This window comes from Neoarius graeffei, chromosome 2 (genome assembly GCF_027579695.1).
Source record: "Neoarius graeffei isolate fNeoGra1 chromosome 2, fNeoGra1.pri, whole genome shotgun sequence".
Lineage (NCBI taxonomy): Eukaryota > Metazoa > Chordata > Actinopteri > Siluriformes > Ariidae > Neoarius > Neoarius graeffei.
The window spans coordinates 41,434,982-41,462,302 of record NC_083570.1 but is presented as its reverse complement, the minus strand read 5'-3'; the positions used below and the strand labels follow the sequence as shown (position 1 = coordinate 41,462,302).

The 27,321-nt window shown below is 39.4% G+C and overlaps 1 protein-coding gene across 9 annotated transcripts in view; it reads right to left on the bottom strand.

Annotated features, from left to right (window-relative positions):
- Positions 1-27,321, bottom strand: part of adgrg6 (adhesion G protein-coupled receptor G6) — a 93,164-nt gene that overhangs the window by 44,736 nt on the left and 21,107 nt on the right. For 3 of the 9 annotated variants that reach the window (XM_060914235.1, XM_060914238.1, XM_060914242.1), the window contains exons 3-7: positions 24,267-24,614; positions 17,800-18,399; positions 14,337-14,402; positions 9,225-9,284; positions 6,219-6,257 (exon numbers count right to left, since the gene is read on the bottom strand). In XM_060914235.1, coding sequence (XP_060770218.1) covers positions 6,219-6,257; positions 9,225-9,284; positions 14,337-14,402; positions 17,800-18,399; positions 24,267-24,614 — 1,113 coding nt within the window. The remainder of the gene's footprint in view (positions 1-6,218; positions 6,258-9,224; positions 9,285-14,336; positions 14,403-17,799; positions 18,400-24,266; positions 24,615-27,321) is intronic. The other 6 variants (XM_060914241.1, XM_060914244.1, XM_060914236.1 and 3 more) reach the window with 5 other exon arrangements.

Below are 27,321 nucleotides of genomic sequence, written 5' to 3'. Positions count from 1 at the left end.
ATTCTCGGCTCAGGGGACATGTTTGTCATACTTTTTGTCGGTAAGGGAGGTGCTTTAGTCACTTGTACAGCAGGGTATTTAGGGGCCTGTGTTACTGCGGTCTCCGGTTTCTTTCTTACAGGCCAAATGAGAGGGGTGGAGATAAAGCCAAGAGAGGTTTTGGAACTCCGACCAGCAGGAACAACCGGAGGCTGAGAAGGAGGCGGAGCAGAGGATACGGCTGCTGAGCGTGGAGGTAGCCACAGCAATGACCAAAAAAACACAGCTGTCCCTTTCTCTGTGCCAGCCAATGGACAGGTCATTGGAAATGGAGAAAGCAGGTTGTTATTGATCTTTCTGACAAATGTTATTATGACCATATATAACACTGTAAACATGAAACAGTTTGTGATTTTTATGACTTCTAGTGAGATCTGTAGAGACATCCATACATACTGTAAATGTATCTTATGTAAGGGTGTCAGGATCCTTAGGTTCTTGAAGAAGTTATGTATGAAAGTAGGAATCTGGAACTATTAGTGCTAGATGAATTGAGCAGGTTTCAGCAAATCAATGACATATCAAACATGTCAGTGTTACTGATAGAAGGGTAATGGGGAGAATGTGGAACAGTTCGTAAGAACTAATGACACTTGTGACAAAGAAATGAATGAAGTACAGGAATAAGTAAAAGATAATAGTCTGAAGGAATATTGCTTTAACGTATTATTAATAAGAAGGTAATTAATATAATGAACCTAGAGTTCACACTGAATCTAGTATCAATAAGTACTTTAACAAATGACCAACTAAAATTAATTGATAAAAAATTAAATAACATGTTTTATTAAATGAATCAATGAAAATAATAATATATGAAACAAAAATAGCACTTACTGAAATTAATTTAAAAAATTAATAAGTATAAAGACAGTGACAATTTTTGTAATTTTTTTGTAGCTCTGTACTTTAGCACACTGAATTTGAAATAAAGCACTTATTATGAGTTAAATTAAGGGCATGCATGTTCATGATAAGCCTGGGATTTATGAAGTTGTTACAGGTATCTTTATGATAACCATACAGGCAAATATCCTGGTTTTCTGAATATCATTCTAAGTTGAGTGCCACAGTTGTAACTGGCTGACTCTGTTATTCATAGATAGCTAGCCAACAGAGCTGACTTTTGGAGTTCCTCTCAAACAGAATGGCTCATTTTGTCTCAGCACCAGCCTCAGGTTGGACTGAAATGGTGGCAAAACAATACCATTTGTTTGTGGTATCTCTATAGAATAAACAAAATTATATAAAATACAGTTTTGCGGTATGTTTTTGGAAATTTCATTATTGTAAATTGCTTTAACTTTCATATGCACTGGACATACTGTAAATCCCTCCTGCACATCAACCTTGAATACTTTGAATAAGTATTTTACTAACTATAGGTCATATGATGCTTGACACTTAATAATACTGATTAAATAACACATACAATTTAGTTGCGGGTATATATCTGCATCCCTTGTGTATCTACAAAAATAGAATTATATGAAGTTAAAAATTAAATGTGGGTGTATCATGCAACAAAAGACACTATAAAAATAGGGCCCAAATTCATTTTGCCCAATAAAAGGGCTCATACATCAAGTCAGGAGTACACAAAATGGCTCAGATGAAGAGCAGGCTTCAAAATGTTTTCAACATGTTTTCAACACTCTAAAGAACTGATTATCTAGAAATTACACAACTTTGTTACAGACGTTGTCCTGAGGCTGAAGTGCACTTGAGCAAGGCATCTAACCCCCAACTGCTCCCTGGGTGCTGTATCATAGCTGCCCACTGGGTACGTGTGTGCTCATTGTTCACTTGTGTGTTCGTTCACTGCTTCAGATGGGTTAAATGCAGAGGACAAATTTTACTGTGTGCTTAAGTCTGTGCTTGAGTATATTCTTCTTCTTCTTCTACTCATACACACGGGTACTCACATTTGATATTGTCTGTATTAGTGGCTTAGACATCACTCATCTGTCTGGTTCTGTCCTGACCAGTATCTCTGATCACAAATTCACTGAATGAAAGCCAACTTTATGAAAGCTAACATATCCTTCCATCCATTATCTGTAGCCACTTATCCTGTGTAGGGTTGCAGGCAAGCTGGAGCCGATCCCAGCTGACTATGGGCGAGAGGCGGGGTACACCCTGGACAAGTCGCCAGGTCATCGCAGGGCTGACACATAGAGACAAACAGCCATTCACACTCACATTCACACCAATGATCAATTTAGAGCTACCAATTAGCCTAACCTGCATGTCTTTGGACTGTGGGGGAAACTGGAGCACCCAGAGGAAACCCACACAGACACAGGGAGAACATGCAAACTCCACACAGAAAGGCCCTCGTCGGCCGCTGGGCTCGAACCCAGGACCTTCTTGCTGTGAGGTGACAGTGCTAACCACTACACCACTGTGCTGCCCAGCCAGCATATCATAAAAATTAGATCTACTAGCACCTCCATATTCTGAAATGCCTTTGATTTGACTTCTTTTTCTACTTTCTACTGACTTATTTCTTAACTTTAACACTCATATTTCTGTCACTCTTGATACATTTACTCCTCAGATAAATACACCTTTTCCAGCCTCTTGTTTCTCTCCATGGTACACTCCTGAGATTAGTGACATGAAAGCTTTTGGTAGGCTGCTTGAGGTCTTGCAGAAGAAAACTTGCCTCACAGTTCATGTTCTTTAATATAAAGATTACATTAAAGAATATTAGTGACACTCTTAATATGACTAGGCATTATTATTTATTATAATTAATGTTTAAAAATGCAGAGCAATAGCCAGTAACCGCCATTATGATGTAAATGCCACTGCTATTCTGAGGCCAAGTTTACATTAGACCGTATCTGTCTCGTTTTCTTCGCGGATGCACTGTCCGTTTACATTAAAACACCTGGAAACGCCGGGAAACGGGAATCCGCCAGGGTCCACGTATTCAATCCAGATCGTGTCTGGTCCAGTGCTGTGTAAACATTGAGAATACGCGGATACGCTGTGCTGAGCTCTAGCTGGCGTCGTCATTGGACAACGTCACTGTGACATCCACCTTCCTGATTCGCTGGCGTTGGTCATGTGACGCGACTGCTGAAAAACGGCGCGGACTTCCGCCTTGTATCACCTTTCATTAAAGAGTATAAAAGTATGAAAATACTGCAAATACTGATGCAAATACTGCCCATTGTGTAGTTATGATTGTCTTTAGGCTTGCCATCCTTCCACTTGCAAGTGGTAAGTGATATGCACTGAGATCACACACACAGCAGCTCAGTCCCGAATCACTGCTCGTGCGCTATACTCGCGCGCTCTGTGAGCTGCGCAGGGCCGGAGTGCGCACCCTCCAGAGGGCACTCGCTGTTCAGGGCGGAGTGATTTGGAGCGCAGGATGCCTGCGGAGCCGAGCGTATCCGTGTATTGGCGTTGCTGTGTGCACGCGAATCGTGTATTGGTGTTGCTGTGTGCACGCTAATCGTTTTAAAAACGTTAATCTGATGATCCGCTGATACGGTCTAATGTAAACCCCACCTGAGAATGGTCTAGCATCCAGAAACATTTTGCTAGAAGGGGTCTTACAGGGGTTTATCTGTATTGCCATAAATATATTACAATACAGATGTTAGACACCCATGCAAGGCTTCAGGCAAAACCTTCAGTTGGGCTTATGTCTGCTTATTAGTAAGAAATTATTTAACTTCCCTGATGTGTGTAACCACTAAAGAAAGCATTTGCTAATATTATTCATTCATCGTACACTGTCAGAAATAGGGGTACAGTAGGAGTCCATTTCTGTCCCCCAAGGTACAGTCTACACTAATGTACCCCCTAGGGCTCATTATTGGACCTCAAGGTAACTATGTGTACCTTTCTAGGGCCAAAAAGTTACATATATTCCCAGACAGTATATAAAGGGTACCTTAGAAGGTCCTGTCCAGTTGACAAGCCATTGTACCCCTAAAGGTACAGTAATATACTTTATTTTTGGAGAGTGTATTAAGTAGGTGCAACTATAACCAGGATGGAGATACTGTAGGTTCAGGTAACTTAACCTTAATCAAAAAGTGTCACTGTCCAAAAAAGTTAGATAAAAAGAAAGAAAGTCTGAAGGAAGCCTGTGAATTGTAGAACACCCTGTAACCGAGGTTATTTTCAAAAGAAGTATCCAAAAGAAAGAAAGGGACTGTCACTGATGTGTAAGAGTTCCGTCATTGATACTGGGTGATAGTGGTTGAAGAAAAACAGTCTAAATTAATGATGAATAATTAATAGTTAGCTCTGTGCTATCAGTGTATGGATATTAATTGCAGGGACCATAACTTTTTATAGTACTTAACAGGTTCTAAGAGTAAAGGATGTACAATACACAACAACTAATACTTAAAATTATGGTACATCAGAGTGTGTGTGTGTGTGTGTGTATATATATATATATATATATATATATATATATATATATATATATATATATATATATATATATATATGTGTGTGTGTGTGTGGTCAGAAGTTTACATACAGTGACATGAATGTCATCTTGGATATGAATGTCATGGCAATATTTGGGCTTTCAGTAATTTATTTGAACTGTTCTTTTTCTGTGGCAGAATGTACAGCATACATCCTTTATTGAAAAAAAAACACTAGAATTTGGTGCACAAGTTTTAATTTTCTTTGGGTTTTCTGAAATCATCACACAGACAAAATTATACATACAGCACACCTAATATTTGGGTAAAATGTCTCTTTGCAAGATTTACCTTGACCACACATTTTTCTTTACCATGAGCAAGCTTCTGGCAGAATTCTGGTTGGATATTTCATGACTCTTCATGGTGGAATTGGTAGAGTTCAATTAAATTTGTCTTTTTTTCTTGGCATGGACTCGACTTATAAGCATGGTCCATATATTTTCAATAGGGTTGAAGTCAGTACTTGTTTTAAACTTAATATTAGCCTGCTTTATCCTCCACAACCAGCTCTGATGTGTGTTTGGGTTCACTGTCCTGTTGTAACTCCCAAGTCCCAAGTCATGTTCAAGTTTCTGATGTTTATGCTGAAGAATTCTGAGGTAGTCCTCCTTCTTCATTATGCCATCCACTTTGTGCAATGAACCAGTTCCACTGGCAGCAAAACAGCCCCAGAGCATGATGATCCAACCACCACCAGCTGGTATAGTGTTCCTCTGCACATGGTGATCAGTGTGGCCAAACAATTCAATCTTTGTTTCATCTGACCATACAGCTATCCTCCAGAAGGCTTTTTCTTTGTCCATGTGGTCAGCTTCAAACTTTATTTAAGCTTGAAGGTGTCAATTTTGGAGCAGGGGGGTATTTCTTGGATAGCAGCCTCTTAGTCCATGGTGACCTGAACTGTAGACAGTGATCCATCAGCTTCCAGTTCATGGCAGGGCTGTGCCATGGTGGTTCCCAGGTTGTTCCTGACCATCCAAACCAATTTCCTTTCAGCTGAGGGTGACAGTTTGGGTTTTCTTGAAGCAAAGTGGCTTGGCAAAGTGACTACACCTCACAATAACTTGGATACAATTGTTTGAACTGATCTTGGAATTTGCAGTTGTTTAGAAATGGCTCCAAAAGACATTCTGGAGTTGTGCCTATCTGCGATCCTCCTTCTCAGATCTGCACTGAGCTCCTTGGACTTTCCCATTTTACTGTGTGTTAGTCAATCCAATGAGTGCTGTAAATAAACCCTTTTAATGAAGGCAAAGAGAAGCTACCAGCTGTAGTCAATCATGATCACTAACAGGAAGTTAAGAGACCTCGGCCTTGGCAAGATAAGAGACATTTTGGAAGTTTCAGCACCTCTGAATTAATAATCTAAGTGAGCGTATGTAAATGTTTGACCCTGTATGTATAATTTTGACCCGGTGTTGATTTCAGAAAATCCAAAGAAAATTAAAACTTGTGCACCCAATTCTAGTGTTTTTGATGACATTCATGTCACTGTATGCAAACTTCTGACCATATATATATATATATATATATATATATATATATATATATATATATATATATATACTGTATATATAAGAACAACATTTGGGGAGGAAAAAGAAAACACCTAATTAATTAGTCAAGCTTGGCACGTCAGCATCATATGTGTAGCTTTTGCTGTGAAGATAAGCACATATCAAGACTTCCATGAGAAAGACAGATTTGGCTTACCATTCTGTGCATGGTTGGGTAGTGGGTTAGTAGCAGCAGCTGCGGATAAAGGATGTTATGAGTAATTGCTGACTGTCACGAATAATGCGGAGGCTCCGAATTCACAGCAGCCTCCAAACATGGCCACCATGGACCACAACTCCCAGCAAGCTCTACACTGCCCTCCCTCACCCGAATTCTAATCAGTTTCACACCCGAATCACATTTCCCCAAACATGTATAAGCACTCTCTTTCCGCACACTCTCTGCGAATTATCGCTCAGTGTTCCCATACCTGACTATACAAAGCCTTGACTTACTTTAGTATGACTCTCAGTTTATGACTTAGTTTCCGCCTTTCCTGACTTTGATTCCTGTTTCTCCTCTGACACTCTGACTGTGCCTCACTCAACCTTTGCTTCACCTGACCACATTTTTTTTGGATTACAGTTTGGATTTGTTTGCCAGTTTGCAATGAATGCTTCTCCACAATTGCATCCATAAGTTGGCTGCCTTTTCTGACACTGACAAGGACAGTACAGTACAGGTTAACAAAAAAGCTAAGGGCGGGGGTGTCGTGGCTCAGATGGATAAGGCGCCATACCATAAATCCGGGGACCTGGGTTCGATTCCGACCCGAGGTCATTTCCCGATCCCTCCCTCTCTCCCACTCATTTCCTGTCTCTACACTGTCCTATCCAATAAAGGTGAAAAAAGCCCCCCCCCCCCCCCCCCAAAAAAACCCCATCTTTTTAAAAAAAAAAAGCTAAGGGCGAATTGACATATATACTATTAAGGCAACACAGAGGTGAAAAGTATTGCAACATATTGACTGATATCTATAGAGGTGTCATACAGAGTGCATATTAAAAAAAAGTTTTCACACTGCTGTTAAAAGTGTCATCTTTTGTTATCTGTCTTCTTGGTTCCCATGTGACAAAATGTGGTTATGGTCTGATGAGGCCAAGGTAGAACTGTCCATCCATCCATTATCTGTAGCCACTTATCCTGTACAGGGTTGCAGGCAAGCTGGAGCCTATCTCAGCTGACTATGGGCGAGAGGCAGGGTACACCCTGGACAAGTCGCCAGGTCATCGCAGGGCTAACACATCCAGACAAACAACCATTCACACTCACGGTCAATTTAGAGCCACCAATTAGCCTAACCGGAGCACCTGGGGGAAACCCATGCAGACATGGGAAGAACATGCAAACTCCATACAGGAAGGCCCTCGTCAGCCACTGGGCTCGAACCCAGGACCTTCTTGCTGTGAGGCGACAGTGCTAACCACTACACCACCGTGCCGCCCCCAAGGTAGAACTGTTTGAGCATAATTCTAAAAGATATGTTTGCCACAAAAACAAGACAGCTTCTCACCCAAAGATCACCATACCCCTGGTGAAGCATGGTGGTGGCAGCATCATACTAGAGTTATGCTTCTCTTCAGCTGGGCCTGGGGCTCCAGTCAAGATAGAGGGAATTATGCTAGAAATACCAATCTATTTAAGTACAAAACCTGCAGGCCTCTGTTACACAGCTGAAGATGAAGAAAAATTTCACCTTTCAGCATGATACAGACCCAAAGCACAAATCCAAGCCAATAAAGGAATGGCTTCAGAAGAAGAATATCGACATTTTGGAATGGTCCAGTCAGAGTCCAGATCTAATCCAAAAACACTGAGCACTGTATTGCAAAGGGAAAAGTGATTTTTTTTTTAAATACAAGTTAAAGCGGACCAACAAGGGTGTTTCTATGTGGAGTTTGCATGTTTTCCCCATGTCTGTGGGTTTCCTCCGGGTGCCACCAGGAGGTTTCCAACAGTCCAAAGACATGTGGATTAGGTTAACTGGCTGCTCTAAATTGCCCATAGGTGTGAATGTGTGTGTGAATGGTTGTTTGTCTGGTGAAGCCGCAACAGGCCTCGCAAGCTGGCAGTGGATGAAGCGTGCTCAAGATAGATGCAGACAGCCTCGTAAAAGGCTGGCAACTGACAGGCCAATTGGCCTACAGGCGTCTGAGTGAGGGAGGGAGGGAGGGAGGGAAGGAGGAATGTTGTTGGTTGCTATTTCACATTAAAGGTGGAAAAAGATCTGACATGGTTTATCTTAAGGGCGGCACGGTGGTGTAGTGGTTAGTGCTGTCGCCTCACAGCAAGAAGGTCTGGGTTCGAGCCCCGTGGCCGGCGAGGGCCTTTCTGTGTGGAGTTTGCATGTTCTCCCCGTGTCCGTGTGGGTTTCTTCCGGGTCCTACGGTTTCCCCCACAGTCCAAAGACATGCAGGTTAGGTTAACTGGTGACTCTAAATTGACCATAGGTGTGAATGTGAGTGTGAATGGTTGTCTGTGTCTATGTGTCAGCCCTGTGATGACCTGGCATCTTGTCCAGGGTGTACCCCGCCTTTCGCCTGTAGTCAGCTGGGATAGGCTCCAGCTTGCCTGCGACCCTGTAGAACAGGATAAAGTGGCTAGAGATAATGAGATGAGATGGTTTATCTTGGTTTCATCACAAACACCTGCAATTTGAACAGGGGTGTCCAAACTTTTTAGATCTGCACTATATATTTGTTCTTATTATAATGACTTGCCAAATAGCACTTTTCTTCCAGCTATGTTCTGGCTATATAGTTCCTTTAAACTGAAGTGGCTGAAGTTCTAAAAACAACAAAAAACACTTTTTTAAATATATGTCACTGTGTACATTTAGCTGTTCAACAGTTAATGGCAGCATGGGCAGCATGGTAGTGGTAGTATTCAGATGTTTTGGGGGGTTTTCAGTTCACAGAAGGAGGCTCTGTTTAATATATTTTACGAACAAATGTATAATATATCTTCAGCTACTGACAGAAGTAAATCTGACAGTACTGACCCTTACTAGTGGGTATGTTGGTGATACAACTACAAGTTGTAGCTGATGAAGTAATTCAAACTAGTAATGGCACAATAGCATGAAAGTGGGTAGAATACACATGCTAACTGAAGTAATTATAAGAAGAAAACATACAGTAATGTGAAAATACTCCTGCTTACCAGTGGTTGCAGTTAAAGAAATGATAGGAGTGGTCGTGTATGAAATGGTTATCGAAAGATCTGATAAAGAGAATGGAAAATTAATGAGGCCATGCATTCACACCAGAACAATCATGCACATGCATCCATATCAGAGTTTGTGACATACTTAAAGTATCTTTAATGAAACATATAGGTACCACAATGACTGGAAATTATTTTTGACATTACCACTTAATAATGTGACAAGATACATTATAAAAGCTTTAACTTTGAGATTAACACTTTAGTGCAGAAGAGCGTTTCATTATTTTGACCTATGTTAGCTATCTAGACATTTAAACAGTGGTAGTGTGGGGACACACCAAGTCAGTCAGTGTTAGTTATTGTAGTGCCAATAATTTTTAAACCAGAGTTCTGTAAATGTGTTACTCATCTATTTACTTCTGAAAAAAATTACTTAAATAAAACCATACTGTGTTACCTAAAAAGCTAGGACATAAGAATAAAAGAAACTCACCACACTGCACTAATACTTTTATACAGTGGTGCTTGAAAGTTTGTGAACCCTTTAGAATTTTTTATATTTCTGCATAAATATGACCAAAAACAGCAGATTTTCACATAAGTCCTAAAAGTAGATAAAGAGAACCCAGTTAAACAAATGAGACAAAAATATTATACTTGGTCATTTATTTATTGAGGAAAATGATCCAATATTACATATCTGGGGGCGGCACAGTGGTGTAGTGGTTAGTGCTGTCGCCTCACAGCAAGAAGGTCCGGGGTCCAGCCCCGTGGCCGGCGTGGGCCTTTCTGTGCAGAGTTTGCATGTTCTCCCCGTGTCCGCGTGGGTTTCCTCCAGGTGCTCCGGTTTCCCCCACAGTCCAAAGACATGCAGGTTAGGTTAACTGGTGACTCTAAATTGACCGTAGGTGTGAATGTGAGTGTGAATGGTTGTCTGTGTCTATGTGTCAGCCCTGTGATGACCTGGCGACTTGTCCAGGGTGTACCCCGCCTTTCGCCCGTAGTCAGCTGGGATAGGCTCCAGCTTGCCTGCGACCCTGTAGAACAGGATAAAGCGGCTAGAGATAACGAGATGAGATGAGATTACATATATGTGAGTGGCAAAAGTATGTGAACCTCTAGGATTAGCAGTTAATTTGAAGGTGAAATTAGAGTCAGGTGTTTTTAATCAATGGGATGACAATCAGGTGTGAGTGGGCACCCTGTTTGATTTAAAGAACAGGGATCTATCAAAGTTTGGTCTTCATAACACATGTTTGTGGAAGTGTATCATGGCATGAACAAAGGAGATTTCTGAGGACCTCAGAAAAACCGTTGTTGATGCTCATCAGGCTGGAAAAGGTTACAAAACCATCTCTAAAGAGTTTAGACTCCACCAATCCACAGTCAGACAGATTGTGTACAAATGGAGGAAATTCAAGACCATTGTTACCCTCCCCAGGAGGGGTTGACCAACAAAGTTCACTCCAAGAGCAAGGTGTGTAATAGTCGGTGAGGTCACAAAAAACCCCAGGGTAACTTCTAAGCAACTGAAGGCCTCTCTCATATTGGCTAATGTTAATGTTCATGAGTCCACCATCAGGAGAACACTGAACAACAATGGTGTGCATGGCAGCGTTGCAGGGAGAAAGCCACTGCTCTCCAAAAAGAACATTGCTGCTCGTCTGCAGTTTGCTAAAGATCACGTGGACAAGCCAGAAGGCTATTGGAAAAATGTTTTGTGGACAGACGAGACCAAAATAGAACTTTTTGGTTGAAATGAGAAGTGTTATGTTTGGAGAAAGGAAAACACTGCATTCCAGCAGTCATGGAACAATGAATTCTGAATTATACCAGCAAATTCTAAAGGAAAATATCAGGACATCTGTCCATGAACTGAATCTTAAGAGAAGGTGGGTCATGCAGCAAGACAACGACCCTAAGCACACAAGTCGTTCTACCAAAGAATGGTTAAAGAAGAATAAAGTTAATGTTTTGGAATGGCCAAGTCAAAGTCCTGACCTTAATCCAATTGAAATGTTGTGGAAGGACCTGAAGCGAGCAGTTCATGTAAGGAAACCCACCAACATCCCAGAGTTGAAGCTGTTCTGTACGGAGGAATGGGCTAAACTTCCTCCAAGCCGGTGTGCAGGACTGATCAACAGTTACCAGAAACATTTAGTTGCAGTTATTACTGCACAAGGGGGTCACACCAGATACTGAAAGCAAAGGTTCACATACTTTTGCCACTCACAGATATGTAATATTGGATCATTTTCCTCAATAAATAAATGGCCAAGTATAATATTTTTGTCTCATTTGTTTAATTGGGTTCTCTTTATCTACTTTTAGGACTTGTGTGAAAATCTGATGATGTTTTAGGTCATATTTATGCAGAAATACAGAAAATTCTAAACGGTTAACAAACTTTCAAGCACCACTGTGTGTGTATATATATATATATATATATATATATATATATATATATATATATATATATATATATATATGAGTGATTCCACGCTTATGGGTACTGAAATGGGGACATGAACTTATTTTTAAAAATTCACCTAAAACCATTTCTTTTTTTTACCATCAGGTCACAAAACATGTAATCTTTAATGAATGATATGTTAAAAGATAACTTTAATTTTCTGAGATGTAATAAAAACATATTTATATGCCAAAGTCAGAACGTAACAGAAGTGTTGTGGACATATATATTCTCAATTTTAACAATGTAGAATTACTTTTTGAAACATAGGAAGGTGATGTTTTAGCAAATATAATTAATAAACATGTGTAGTAGAATAAACATACACATTCTTTCAATAAGATTAACATGGTATATAGCTCGATTGTAATTAATTTGTAACAGACGCGAGATGGACAATCGTAACAGAAGTAATGTAACAGACATCATTTTGGAACTCATAGGCTTGACTTTGGCATATAAATATGTTTTTATTACATCTCAGAAAATTAAAGTTATCTTTTAATATATCATTCATTAAAGATTACATGTTTTGTGACCTGATGGTAAAAAAAGAAATGGTTTTAGGTGAATAAGTTCATGTCCCCATTTCAGTACCCATAAGCGTGGAATCACTCATATATATATATATATGTGTGTGTGTGTGTGTGTGTGTGTGTGTGTGTGTGTGTGTGTGTGTGTGACAACAATGGCTGTCTTTCTTTCCTCATATTTGTTATTCCTATATTCATTTTTGATCAATTTGATGAAAGGTGCCCATTGTAGCCTACATTCCAACAAGTCATACATTATGTATTGTATTAATCAGACAGCCTATTGTTCTAGCATCTGTTGGCATAAAACTGAGCATTGTAATGGACAAGTGATAGACTTTTAATAGCATTAAAGTTTGTGCTAGTGTGCCAAGATTAGCTTCTCCCAAATAAAAGTTGTCTTAGGTTTTTGCACATCCACCCATTTCAAGAGTTTAGAGAGAATGGAGATTGCACAAAACAAAAAAAAATGACCAGTGATCAGTAATCCTGAGGAGAGCCTGTAAATAAGTAGAGAAGAATTGCACACACAAACAGACATGTACCATCCAACAAATCACATTTCACACAGGTGTTCAGGACACACCCAAAGAACAAGAACGTACATCTCCATCAGGTAGAGCAGCATGAAAACACTGAGCAACACTTTCTCATATCATAATTCATACAATTCAATAGACACGGAACATCATAGGATGAATAGAATCAATACAATGTTTATAAAAAGTCGAATACTACTCTCAATTTAACCCCATCATAAAACTACCCATGAAAAAAAAAACACAGAAAACACACCTGTTCTGTCAAGAAGCTGGTTATTTCCACCTTGAAGACACTAAAACACTGACATGAATGTGAAAGCTAAATGTATATAATAATGAAAATGTGACTGGGTCAATGTCAAAATTAATGTATAATTCTTGTATTGAGTGAAGCTTCTACATCAGGTGGTAAAATTATGCACACACACAGGAATGTGTTTCACACTGGGGGTACTGCTGTCTTAAACAGCATACATGTGACGTGATATATATATATATATATATATATATATATATATATATATATATATATATATATATATATATATATTATTATTATTTTAGCAGTTGCAGCAACACACTCAGCACCCTCACTTCCCACGTCCTTGCACATGGATATCCTCTTTTTCAGTTAAAAAGCAAATTTGATGAAGTGAGGCACAGATAATTGCTAACCGTTGGTTGTTGCTTTAGTAGGAATCGCGTTAGTGTTGACAGTGGATGAGGTGGTAGTAGTTAGAGATGCTGGTGGCAGGAACGGAGAAAGGTTACACTTAAACAGGAGGTTAAAAAAAAGGTGGCACTGGAAATGCAATCGCCGGAGGAACTGAGCAACTAAACAGTCTCAAAGGCACAGCAAAAATATGACAGAATGTCAGCTTTAAAATGATGATAAGTGAACCAGAGAATTAACAATAATTTTGAGGTTTTCACCAACACTGAACATGTCTAGTGGAGAGCAATGGGAAAAACTGTTCTTCTTTCTGTTAAGTCTGTGTAAATGAGCTATCAAGTGACAAAACAAATAACACTGGCCTGAAAGACTACAAAACATCCAGTCAACATTCACAAGCAAACTGGGAGCAATTGGGAGAAATGTACTGTAAGAGACACTCAAGTATGGAAATTAATGCGCTAAAACACAACACAGCGAGAACCAGATGAAGGAGTGACAGCCAAAAACACTTTAAAACTCAACCAGTTTTATGACCTGTGCTGGGAACAGGAGACCAGCTCACTTTTGACAGCCTGTTTAACGAGGATAGTTTACTGGCTTAGATTAAAATGGAAACTTCTGTGGGAGGAATGCTGAGATTTAATAATCATCGTGTACTTTAACTTGAAAAAAATAAGGATCAGTAATAGACAAAGAAAAAAGCATATTTGCAAATTAGCATCAGGCACTCATGAATAAATAACTCCAATATCATCAAAAAGATGTGTGCAACTGATATTATACTGATTATCCAAAAGTACATTTAAACCTAAGTCTCTGGCTGCAAAACAATGTTTGTTGGGTTTTTTTTCTTTTAAGAAAAAATTGCAGGTTTTCCTTTACCTGGGCAGCCCACGCCTGGAGACGCACAGCTGGTGGTTTGGGAAGTGGTAGCTGGCATGGCGGTACCTGGGGATAGAATGAAAACAGTAAATTGTTCAAAGTTTTTTCACAAAATAAACAGTTAAAGTAATGAAAGACTGCTTTATGAAAGACTGTTACATTGGGAATGTTATGAGAAACATATACTTTGAGAAATGTTGCTGTTGTAACGATGATTATTTGAAATTTGTCATCATATACTGAATCTATCTATCTATCTATCTATCTATCTATCTATCTATCTATCTATCTATCTATCTATCTATCTATCTATCTATAACTACAACCTCACACACACACACACACACACACACACACACACACACACACACACACACACACACACACAGAAGGAGAAAGCGTAATTGTCGTCTGTTGTCAGTGTGCAATATAATCACTCATGCCACTGACTCACTGTAAAGTCATACTCAGGAATACTTCCTTCTCTCAACAACACAACTGTGTATTATTCAACACTCAGTACGGCTTCATTTTCCACTAACTTCATCATCAAACCTACCAACATAAAACTTTTGGATATAGTTTCTTAAAGCTGGGAGGAATATAGAACACTGATGCTATTTATACAGTGCAAAAAGTCGGCTTTATCATCACACCTCTTAATTCTAGGACATGACATGTTTAGTGATTACATAAAGCTCAATAGAATAGTCAGTGTGAAACCTTACTGATATCTCCTCCTGTGTAAGTTCTGAGCAGGCTATATGATTCTTAGGTCTGGTTTTGATGTTTGTGTGATTTGTGTATTAGAGCTGATAAACCTCCTGCACATGCATGGATTCTCCCACATCTCGTGAGTCCGGGGTTTTGTTTTTTTTTCTACTTCTAATGTTTTAAAGGTAGACTGCCTTTCAGATTTTTCAAGTTTAGGTCATAAAAAGAATTTTCCCTGACACCCAATTATTTTTGTTTAATGAACTGAAAGTTACTGAATTTGAATCACAGACTTCCAATTTTATTAGTTTTTTTTTTCTAATAGAACAATTAATGAATTTCGGGCCATGTGGTCCTAAATTCTCCATTATTTTTTCCTGCTTCACCATGACCCAATACAAGATACTACATCATGCATCATGTGGTAGGCTTTCCCTGTTCGCGCAAGGCATTGTGGGATACAAATTTGAAACAGGAGAGAAAAATGGAAGACGTGAATGAAATGTGAAAGACCGACTACAGTAACGGAAAGTGAGAAGAAAAGACGTTATGTTATATCCGAAGGAAAGGAAACGCAGGACCAAACTAATAAATATCGGCGGTCAGCAAGCACCTCGGTGTGATCAGCTGTTCGTTTAGTGACAGAATGATGTAACTGTCAGTGCACGGTCAAGGTAAACACGTAGATGGCAGTAATGCAACACTGTGGATGCCAGCTGCCGTAAAACCCAAAAGAAGAAGGTAAACCTGTGCATGCGCACACGGACTTCCTCTGTCTGCTTGACTGCATGAAGCAAGCGATTTCATGCACATTATTTGCTCGGGAATCCACTCACATTAAACAACTTCCCAGCCACAGAATGGCCTTGGTTTGTTTTGGTTTTTTTTTTTGAGATATTGCAGAAATAAACATATATCACAACGACCAAATTTCAGAGGGAACTAAATTTCACCGATTTTATGAAATTGAAAAGCTGTCTAGCTTTAAGCAGTTTCAACAACCACATAGTTTTGGGAGTGTGTCATTGCACCGAGAAAGGCTTTTAAAAAGAATCACTGGAAACTCCTCTACAGCTCTATAACTAAACTCCATGCTGTGTCATAAAAGTAAAGTAGCAAGGCACACATCTTGTATTAAAAAAAAGAAAGAAAGAAAGAAAGAAAGAAAGAAAGAAAGAAAGAAAGAAAGAAAGAAAGAAAGAAAGAAAGAAAGAAAGAAAGACGTCTAAATGGGTGAATAAAAGTCACCCACTGAGACAGCTATCCAATAGTGCAGGTCTTTTACTTTCTTTAAAGGATACAGAAGGTTGACTATATATATATATATATATATATATATATATCTCATCTCATTATCTCTAGCCGCTTTATCCTTCTACAGGGTTGCAGGCAAGCTGGAGCCTATCCCAGCTGACTACAGGCGAAAGGCGGGGTACACCCTGGACAAGTCGCCAGGTCATCACAGGGCTGACACATAGACACAGACAACCATTCACACCTACGGTCAATTTAGAGTCACCAGTTAACCTAACCTGCATGTCTTTGGACTGTGGAGGAAACTGGAGCACCCGGAGGAAACCCACGCGGACACGGGGAGAACATGCAAACTCCACACAGAAAGGCCCTCGCCAGCCCCGGGGCTCAAACCCGGACCTTCTTGCTGTGAGGCGACAGCGCTAACCACTACACCACCGTGCCGCCCATATATATATATATATATAATGAACAGAAGCTGCTACAGGAGAGGAATGCAGCCAGTTAAGCTTTTGTTGGTTTTTGGTCAGTATGAGGAAAAATGTCATAAAATACTTGTAGCATGGAAAGCTTATTGAAAAACCTAAAACAAAAACAGAGAACGAAGCATGCCCACTGCTCAGGACTAACTGAAGATATTTTCTTTTGGTGATGAAAAAAAATGATGCTGGCTTTGTGAGGATAAATATTGATAGGAGAAAACTTGTCTTCCATGTTGATTGACATGTCCTTAAGCGTGCACACACACACATACTGTACACAGAACATTACGTTTACCTAGCATTGAGATGTTGGATTTTATTGTTATGATGATGATAAATGTTGGATAAACTCTTGTGCCATGGCAGGAAAGCAATTTGACAAAGTGCACAGCGAGTTAGTAGCACACTCACCACTGGATGAAAGCGTTGTTGTTAAATGTACACACTGTGGGTAACAGACTGTAAAAAGAAGATTACAGGTTAGTAGTGTTACTTCACACGTTCACAGTGCTGTACAGTACAGAGCAAGGGCGAGTAATGAAATATAACTTTAAAAATGTTGTTATTGCTGCTGCTGCTGATGATGATGATGATATTGCTGACTTGCATGCATCATGGTATCAAATGAAATGTCAGTAAGGCATCAGATCATTCTGTTTTTCTTTCCTCATGTTGACAAATATGACACATGGACCCGTGTTCCAAACTCTGACCTTGGAGGTGAGGTGCTGAAATCCATCAACGTTATCAGATTAACTGTTGAGGATTAATGTTAAAGCTTCCCCAGCCTGCGGCACATCTGATGCTAACAAAGAGCAAATGTTCAGGTGGGTGGGGCAGCCCTATCTGCCCCAGTGAGTGGCAGTTAAGCTATGACTTATATCAAAAGAACATAAAGAAATGTTAGTGCTAACATCGAGCATACAGACAGACAGACCAATAAAACTAGGTGTCTATAGTAAACAACAAACAATGTGAGATCTAGTTGCGCATAAACATAGAGATTTACTCACTGCAGCTGAGACTGGAGTCTGTTTGAGCATACGAGGCTGGGATGTCCCAGAAGCTGTTGTCCCAGTCCACCACATTTCCTACAGCATCGCAGGTAAGTGCAGAAAGCTCAGAGAAGGTCATGGCTGAACTCCACAGACGGAAGTTGTAGATGAGACCATTGAAGTTTTGGCCATTCTCTTTCCCTCTGCCAAGCTCAAAGGAACCTCCAGCGTCTATTGTCATGTGAATAGAGTCAGGACAGAGGGCCACTTGGTAGGTGCCTTTGAAGTACACAGCCACGGCACCATTCGTATTGGACCATGTGATGCAGAACTGCTGCATGCTTGAAATAAAGTCAGCTAATGTGACCAAATTGCCGACTGGACACTTGACCGTCCCTATGTTCAGTTCCATGCTGTTCCCACTCTTGCCGAAGCTCAAGTGAGGGTTTGTATCTGAATAAGAGAAGATGAACACTGATCCTGTCTGTGACTGACCGGCAATCTCAAAGCATACTGTGAACTGACTCAGAGTCGGGATGGACACTGAGCTTGACACTCGCACCACGTCACTGAACTTCTGAGGCACCGTCACCTTCTGGTTTCTCAGAGCCACTGCAACTGAAGAAGCGGTAGAGAGTTAAATTAAACAATAATCCAGCTCTTTATTTTTTCTTGAAAGTTAATATTATAATGCCTCAAAAACACCATCTGTAAAACACTGTCTTTTAATGAACTCAGAAAACAGGTTTTTAGCTCAACATTAGCTCAATATTATTTGACTGTAAATATTTAGATGTTTATGTACACTTTTATCTCTTTTCAAAATCTGTTCTAAATGTAGTGAGAAAAGGACTATTAATACAGCATGCAACATGGACTAGTCGTTTATCTCTTCTGTCTTATGCTTTCAAAATTTAAATGCTATTTTAATAACTAAAGAATGCAAAATTGTGTTGAAATCCATGCGTCAATGTGATGATTAAATGCTTGGTGTGGATGTACAGTGGATATATACCCCGTTAAAATGATAGGTTTTTCTGATGTAAAATAAAATGAGACCGCTATAAAAAATTTCAAAACTTTTCCCACCTTTAAAGTGACCTATAACCTGTACAATTCAATTGAAAAACAAACAAATCTGCTAGAGAAAAAACATAAAAAATAAAAACGTACAATAAGCTGGTTGCGTAAGTGTGCACACTCTTAAACTAATACTTTGTTGAAGCAGCTTTTGATTTAATTACAGCATTCGGTCTTTTTGGGTCGGAGTCTATCAGCCTGCCACATCTAGGCTTGGCAATATTTGCCCACTCTTCCTTGCAAAAGCGTTCCAAATCTGCCAGATTGCGAGAGCATGTCTTGTGCACAGCCCTCTTCAGGTCACCCCACAGATTTTTAATTGGATTTAGGTCTGGGCTCTGGCTGGGCCGTTCCAAAACATTTTTGGGGGTCATTGTCATGCTGAAAGATGAAATTCCTCTTCATCTTCAGCTTTCTAGCAGACACCTGAAGGTTTTGGACCAAAATTGACTGGTATTTCGAACTCTTCATAATTCCTTCCACCTTGACTAAAGCCCCTGTTCCAGCTGAAGAAAACCAACCCCAAAACATGATGCTGCCACCACCGTGCTTCACCGTGGGGATGGGGTTCTTTTGGTGATGTGCAGTGTTGTTTTTGCACCAAACATACCTTTTGGAATTGTGGCCAAAAAGTTCAACCTTGGTTTCATCAGACCATAATACATTTTCCCACACGCTTTTGGGAGAGTTGATGTTGTTGTTTTTTTTTGTGCAAAATTTAGCCAGGCCTGGATGGATGTTTTTCTTTGACCCTACCTCATAGTCCAGACATATGGAGAATATGTGAGATTGTTGTCACATGTAGTACACAACCAGTACTTGCCAGAAATCCCTGCAGCTCCTTCAGTGTTGCTGTCGGCCTCTCGGCAGCCTCCCTGACCAGTTTTCGTCTTGTCTTTTCATCAATTTTGGAGGGACGTCCAGTTCTCGGTGATGTCACTGCTGTCTCATATTTTCTCCACTTCTTGATGATTTACTCAGTTGCATCCTCCAGCAAAAGCCAGGGTTCACAGAGAGCTTACAAAGCATCGAAGGGATCTCATTGTTGAAATGTATCAGTCAAGAGAAGGGGACAAAAACATTTCCATGGTATATCTAATGCCGTGGAAATGTTTTTGTCCCCTTCTCTTGACTGATACATTTCAACAATGAGATCCCTTCGATGCTTTGTAAGCTCTCTGTGAACCCTGGCTTTTGCTGGAGGATGCAACTGAGTAAATGTCTGAACTTTATTTGGGGTTAATCAGAGTCATTTTAATTGGTGGCGGGTGTGAACCCAAAAAGACTGAATGCTGTAATTAAATCAAAAGGTGCTTCAACACAGTATTAGTTTAAGGGTGTGCACACTTATGCAACCAGCTTACTGTACATTTTTTTTTTATGTTTTTCCCCTTAACAGATTTGTTTGTTTTTCAACTGAATTGTACAGGTTATAGATCACATTAAAGGTGGGAAAAGTTTTGAAATAATTTATCGTGGTCTCAGTTTTTTTACATCAGAAAATCCTATAATTTTAACGGGGCGTGTACACTTTTTATATCCACTGTATGTCCTGGATGACAGACATTTCATACTGTAGTTCAGCTCAGTTATTTTATACCAGACACAGGCCAAGGGTCTAACGATAATTACTTTGACTTAGAATATATTACAGAATATGAACATGAATAAACATGGCAGAAACACTGAGCTTTAATGATGCAAACATTTAGATGTTTATGTAAATAAACAAAAACAAAATAAGCTTTGCATGAAAAGCAAGGTGATGGGCTGGGGTAAGCTTTAATGAGAAGAAGGATACCAGTGGTGTTTCATGATACTGTATTTGTGATGTGCTCAGGATGTGCTGATAAGGTGAATCAAAACAAAATGTCTAAATGTTACTGGCTGCAGAAGTGAGAGGAAAGTCGTTTTAGAAATGTAGCTATGCGAATAAGAGCATTGTAAGTGAAAAAAAATAGCAAGTATTATGATTAAAATGAATAATAATAATCAATCATAAAAGCATAATAATAATAATAATAATAATAATAATAGGGCTGCAACAATTACTAAATATAATCAATGATCTTTATGATAATTCATTATTTATTTTAAAAACCAGATATAATGTGTTATATTCTTTAACGCTGTACATAGGACTGGTTTTCCATTGGTGCACAACTATAGAGAATCATGTCATTTGAATACCGGCAAAGTAGTTTTGATACTCTTTTTCAATAAACTTAAGAAACGAAGCGAGTGATTTCATTTTCAACATAAAGGTACATACATAGAGTACCAGTCAAAAGTTTGGACACACCTTCTAATTCAATGTTTTTTTCTTTATTTTTATTAACCAAAAGTCACTTCATGTCTTAAAGAAATGATAGATGTTGTTTCTTTTTACTTAGCTGAGAGCTTATTGATATAATATGGATTACTACAGTTGTGGAATAGGTCTATTTACTGTATTTTTATTATTTACTATTTGCTGTTTGATCTCAAATGCATTAAGAAGGCAAGAAATTCCACTAATTAACTTTTGTCAAAGCACAACTCTTAATTGAAAAGCATTCCAAGTGACTACCTCATGAAGCTGGTTAAGATAATGCCAGTAGTGTGCAAAGTGTCATCAAGGTAGACGGTGGCGACTTTGAAGAATCTAAAATATGAAACATATTTAGTTTTTTTATACACTTTTTTGTTTGCCACACAATTCTATAAATGTTCAATATGTTATTTTATAGTTTTGATGTCTTCAGTATTGTTCTACAATATAACCTTTGAATGAGTAGGGGTGTACAAACTTTTGACTGGTACTGGAGGTTAATAGTTTAATGAAGTGATGTGTGGTTTACAGTTATTTAGCACAAAAGTCTGTTTGCACAAGTCTTTTAGCACAAGTTCTAAAGTCTCTTAGCACAACTCTAAGTCCTTTTTCACCATCTAACCCATTGTTATTACAACAACAGTTTTAGATCGCTCGGCTTGGAGACGCCACTAAAAACCAGTTTCTGAAAATGTCGGTAAATGTCCTGAAAATTGTGTAAAAATAGGTAATAGCAGGAAGAAAGAAAATAATGAAGATAAAAAGAGAACACTGATAGAGAAAAGGAAATGAACTTTTCCAAGATTTGCATGTACATGCCAATAAATGATTTTGCTTGCAAAGGTGAAATTTATCATGAGAAAAAAGTTGCATTACAAGTAATAGACGCAACAGGTAATTAAGGCTACATCCACACGACAACGGCAACGAGATTTTTTTTTTTAAATATCGCGTCCACATGGGCAACAGATCAGTAAAATATCAGGTTCATATGGCAACGCAACGCTTGCTGAAAACGATGCAATACACATGCCACACGACTACGTGCGCTGTAAGACGGTCCCATCGGAGACACCAGAACAATAGAAGAAGTAGACGCATGCGCATAAACCCCTTCTTCTGTAGCATTAGCCACATAAAGTTTTGATTATTAGTCAGTAGCGTAAAATAGTATCTATTGTCTAAGACACTTATTTATATTTCATATTAAAATGTCTATGTAAATTAAAACATAGAAAGCCTGGCCAAGCGCTGAACGTTCTTCTGCCTTCACTTTAAGAGAAATTCAGGGCGAGCATGAGCCTAGGTTCTTCCCTGTCACTGTCACACGCGCACACCTTCTCACTCCCTGTCCTATGGCTATAGTCCCTTTAAATCACGTACTCGTTTTTTGAATGGAGACACGGAAAGAGGAATGAACGGGGGTAGATGGAGAGAGAGAGGAATGAACGGGGGTAGATGGAAGCCAGTACGCCAACATTCTGAGATCCTCCAGAATTCTTTAATGGTCCGGAATAAATTGAATGCTACACGTTGATGGATTACTTTGTTCTTCTACGCCCTTTTTGAGGAATGTATTGTCGGACTTAAACCAACATCTGAAGAGGTGAGATCGCTCCTTTTTTTCCTATTTTTGCTGGCGGGATTGTTTTTGTTTTTGGAAAGCACACGGGCGGTGCGCGGTTTGGTACTGCGTCCGCAGTGTTTGGACTAAAGACTCTGCCCTAAGGGCTATTCTCTCTCTCTCTCTCTCTCTCTCACTTTGCACCATTACACAATAAATATTCACAGTGAAAATATTTTGTAAGCGCGTTTCATGAACCAAGTTATAGGATTTGTTGACAACTCGCATCGAGTTCATTACACTTCTACCCGGCGTGAAGCACTGACAGTCATGTGGTTGTGATGTCATCATAAACAAATCCGTTCTACTCATCCAGACGACTTCGCAACGGCGCCGTTGCCAGATTTTTTCACTCTGGAACCCGTTCTCAAAAGATTTCGTTTTGGGGCACCCAAAACAGCGGTGCCGTGTGGACGCCAGGCCGAAACGATAAACAATTTTATCAGATTCACCTGAATCCGTTGCCGTGTGGACAGGGCCAAAAACTGTTAACTTTGGCATGTGAAACTGATGTTTTGACGTCACAGCAACATGTTTCTTGTACATGCGTTGACCATGGCTATAGATGCATTTCCACACTATGGTGGATATCATAGTATAAACAGCCATTTCTGTTCACCGAGTGCTCAATTAAAAGAAAACAATAGGATTAGAGAAGTGAAAATTTTTGCCATCTATCCCATTGTTATTTCAACAACATGTTTAAAGAACGATGCAAAAACACAATAGACTTTATTATTATTCAAATAAAGTGCAAGCTGTTCTTGATCTGATCGACTTGTGCAAATTGTCTGTAATCTATACACTGTGAGGTTTTTTTGCACAATCTACAAATGAGTGTTTGAGGTTTATTGATTTGATAATTTAGTGTTAAATAAGGTTTTTTAGTGGTTGATAGCATTGAACAAAAAAAGAAATATTGAAATCAAACATAAACATGCTGCAATAAAGTGAATTTCCCCGTAAACTAGCTACAGCTTCCAGAAATTTCGGCTTCCAGTCCCTAAGCAATCATAATAAACCCCTTCCTATATCAAGATGAGCATTTTTTTTCGATTATTGTGACCATAATCCAGAGTTGTGCTAAAGAACATAGAGTTGTGCTAAAAGACTTTAGAACTTGTGTAAAAAGACTTTTGTGCTAAATAACTGGATACCGTATGTGTGAGCAATTTAGTATAGTTCAGGTAACTAGACTGAAGCCTAATTTTACTGCTTGTAGTAACTTGAAATACTTGGATATTTTGTCATTGCTTAATTTTTATTTAAATGAGTTATTGTAATTAAAACAGAGAAAAATTAGTCCATGATCCTGGCCAATCAATCAATTAATTATAAATATTATTATTTAATTATAAAAATAATCATGCTGCAGCTCTAGTGCAAATCAGCTCTAAATATAAAATAAATAAATTAATTTAAAAAATACAAAAAATAAAATAAAGTAAAAACAAGACGCTTAAAGCATACCTTGCCTGTAACTGATACTGAAGCCTTTCTTCTGGACACTAAAATCAGAATGAAAGGACACCACCATGACATTGGTGCTGGAGTTGAGTGTGAGTCCATTGGCCGTCAGGCCACAAAACTTAACGCTGCTCGCACCAGTGTTGACAACGACGCTGTCATAGATGCAGCCTTGTGCCTCCTCGAGCTCGAAGTCAAGGAAAGTGAGCTGCAGGACAAAGCCGGCCGGAGCCTGCAGTGTCCATGTACAAATCTGGCTAGCTGGGTAGTCGTTTGGGTAGCATGGCGACGTAAAGACCCCACTGGATCCCATGAGCATTTCATCACACTCACCCTGGCAGCTCAGCACTGCTGGACCAAAATAATGGACGAATATAATTCAGACTCAGTTAATAGGAGACGAGGGACAAAGAGCGGAGAGACGAAGATGAATACAGGCTGACAGAGGGAGGAACAAGCAGTGGTCTTGGACAGAACTGAGAGACGAGCTGTTAAAAAGAGACCAGTAGAGAGCAGACAGGAGGGACAGCTGATCATTTAATGGACAGAAGGATTTTATTATTTGTATTATTTTTACTCATTTTAACGGTTTATATATGAATGAGTTCCTACATGATGATGTTTGCGCTTTGCTCAGTTCTTTAAATGAAACAAAATCCTTTTGAATGAAATTCAAGTGTTGAAGAAATGGCATTACTAAACCATGTGATGCTCATCTCTGTCTTCCCTTCTCTTATCTGCACTCTGATCTCAAACCTGTGCAGAAGCGTCTCAAACACCATTTTGCTAAATATCACACACACATCACATTATCTCTAGCCGCTTTATCCTTCTACAGGGTCGCAGGCAAGCTGGAGCCTATCCCAGCTGACTACGGGCGAAAGGCGGGGTACACCCTGGACAAGTCGCCAGGTCATCACAGGGCTGACACATAGACACAGACAACCATTCACACTCACATTCACACCTACGGTCAATTTAGAGTCACCAGTTAACCTAACCTGCATGTCTTTGGACTGTGGGGGAAACCGGAGCACCCGGAGGAAACCCACGCGGACACGGGGAGAACATGCAAACTCCACACAGAAAGGCCCTCGCCGGACCCGGGGTTCGAACCCAGGACCTTCTTGCTGTGAGGCGACAGCGCTAACCACTACACCACCGTGCCGCCTTTGCTAAATATTGGTTAGAAAATTAATTATTATTATTATTTTTTTTTTTACAAATGTGGTGTTTATGGTTAATGGCATATCCATATTTTTTAGTAATCAACAAAATATAATTGCATGAATGAGGGAAATAAGTATTCAGACATTTTTGTTGTTTAATATACTTCCTGTGTGTACAACCCCGATTCCAAAAAAGTTGGGGCAAAGTACAAATTGTAAATAAAAACAGAATGCAATAATTTACAAATCTCAAAAACTGATATTGTATTCACAATAGAACATAGACAACATATCAAATGTCGAAAGTGAGACATTTTGAAATTTCATGCCAAATATTGGCTCATTTGAAATTTCATGACAGCAACATATCTCAAAAAAGTTGGGACAGGGGCAATAAGAGGCTGGAAAAGTTAAAGGTACAAAAAAGGAACAGCTGGAGGACCAAATTGCAACTCATTAGGTCAATTGGCAATAGGTCATTAACATGACTGGGTATAAAAAGAGCATCTTGGAGTGGCAGCGGCTCTCAGAAGTAAAGATGGGAAGAGGATCACCAATCCCCCTAATTCTGCGCCGACAAATAGTGGAGCAATATCAGAAAGGAGTTTGACAGTGTAAAATTGCAAAGAGTTTGAACATATCATCATCTACAGTGCATAATATCATCAAAAGATTCAGAGAATCTGGAAGAATCTCTGTGCATAAGGGTCAAGGCCGGAAAACCATACTGAGTGCCCGTGATCTTCGGGCCCTTAGACGGCACTGCATCACATACAGGCATGCTTCTGTATTGGAAATCACAAAATGGGCTCAGGAATATTTCCAGAGAACATTATCTGTGAACACAATTCACCGTGCCATCTGCCGTTGCCAGCTAAAACTCTATAGTTCAAAGAAGAAGCCGTATCGAAACATGATCCAGAAGCGCAGACGACTTTTCTGGGCCAAGGCTCATTTAAAATGGACTGTGGCAAAGTGGAAAACTGTTCTGTGGTCAGACGAATCAAAATTTGAAGTTCTTTATGGAAATCAGGGACGCCGTGTCATTCGGACTAAAGAGGAGAAGGACGGCCCAAGTTGTTATCAGTGCTCAGTTCAGAAGCCTGCATCTCTGATGGTATGGGGTTGCATTAGTGCGTGTGGCATGGGCAGCTTACACATCTGGAAAGACACCATCAATGCTGAAAGGTATATCCAGGTTCTAGAGAAACATATGCTCCCATCCAGACGACGTCTCTTTCAGGGAAGACCTTGCATTTTCCAACATGACAATGCCAAACCACATACTGCATCAACTACAGCATCATGGCTGGGTAGAAGAAGGGTCCGGGTACTGAACTGGCCAGCCTGCAGTCCAGATCTTTCACCCATAGAAAACATTTGGTGCATCATAAAACGGAAGATACGACAAAAAAGACCTAAGACAGTTGAGCAACTAGAATCCTACATTAGACAAGAATGGGTTAACATTCCTATCCCTAAACTTGAGCAACTTGTCTCCTCAGTCCCCAGACGTTTACAGACTGTTGTAAAGAGAAAAGGGGATGTCTCACGGTGGTAAACATGGCCTTGTCCTAACTTTTTTGAGATGTGTTGTTGTCATGAAATTTAAAATCACCTAATTTTTCTCTTTAAATGATACATTTTCTCAGTTTAAACATTTGATATGTCATCTATGTTCTATTCTGAATAAAATATGGAATTTTGAAACTTCCACATCATTGCATTCCATTTTTATTTACAGTTTGTACTTTGTCCCAACTTTTTTGGAATCAGGGTTGTATATCCACTATAAATGTACACACAATGTATTTTCACTTTGGTATGTACTAACCCCATTTCCAGAAAAGTTGGGATATTTTCCAAAATGCAATAAAAACAAAAATATG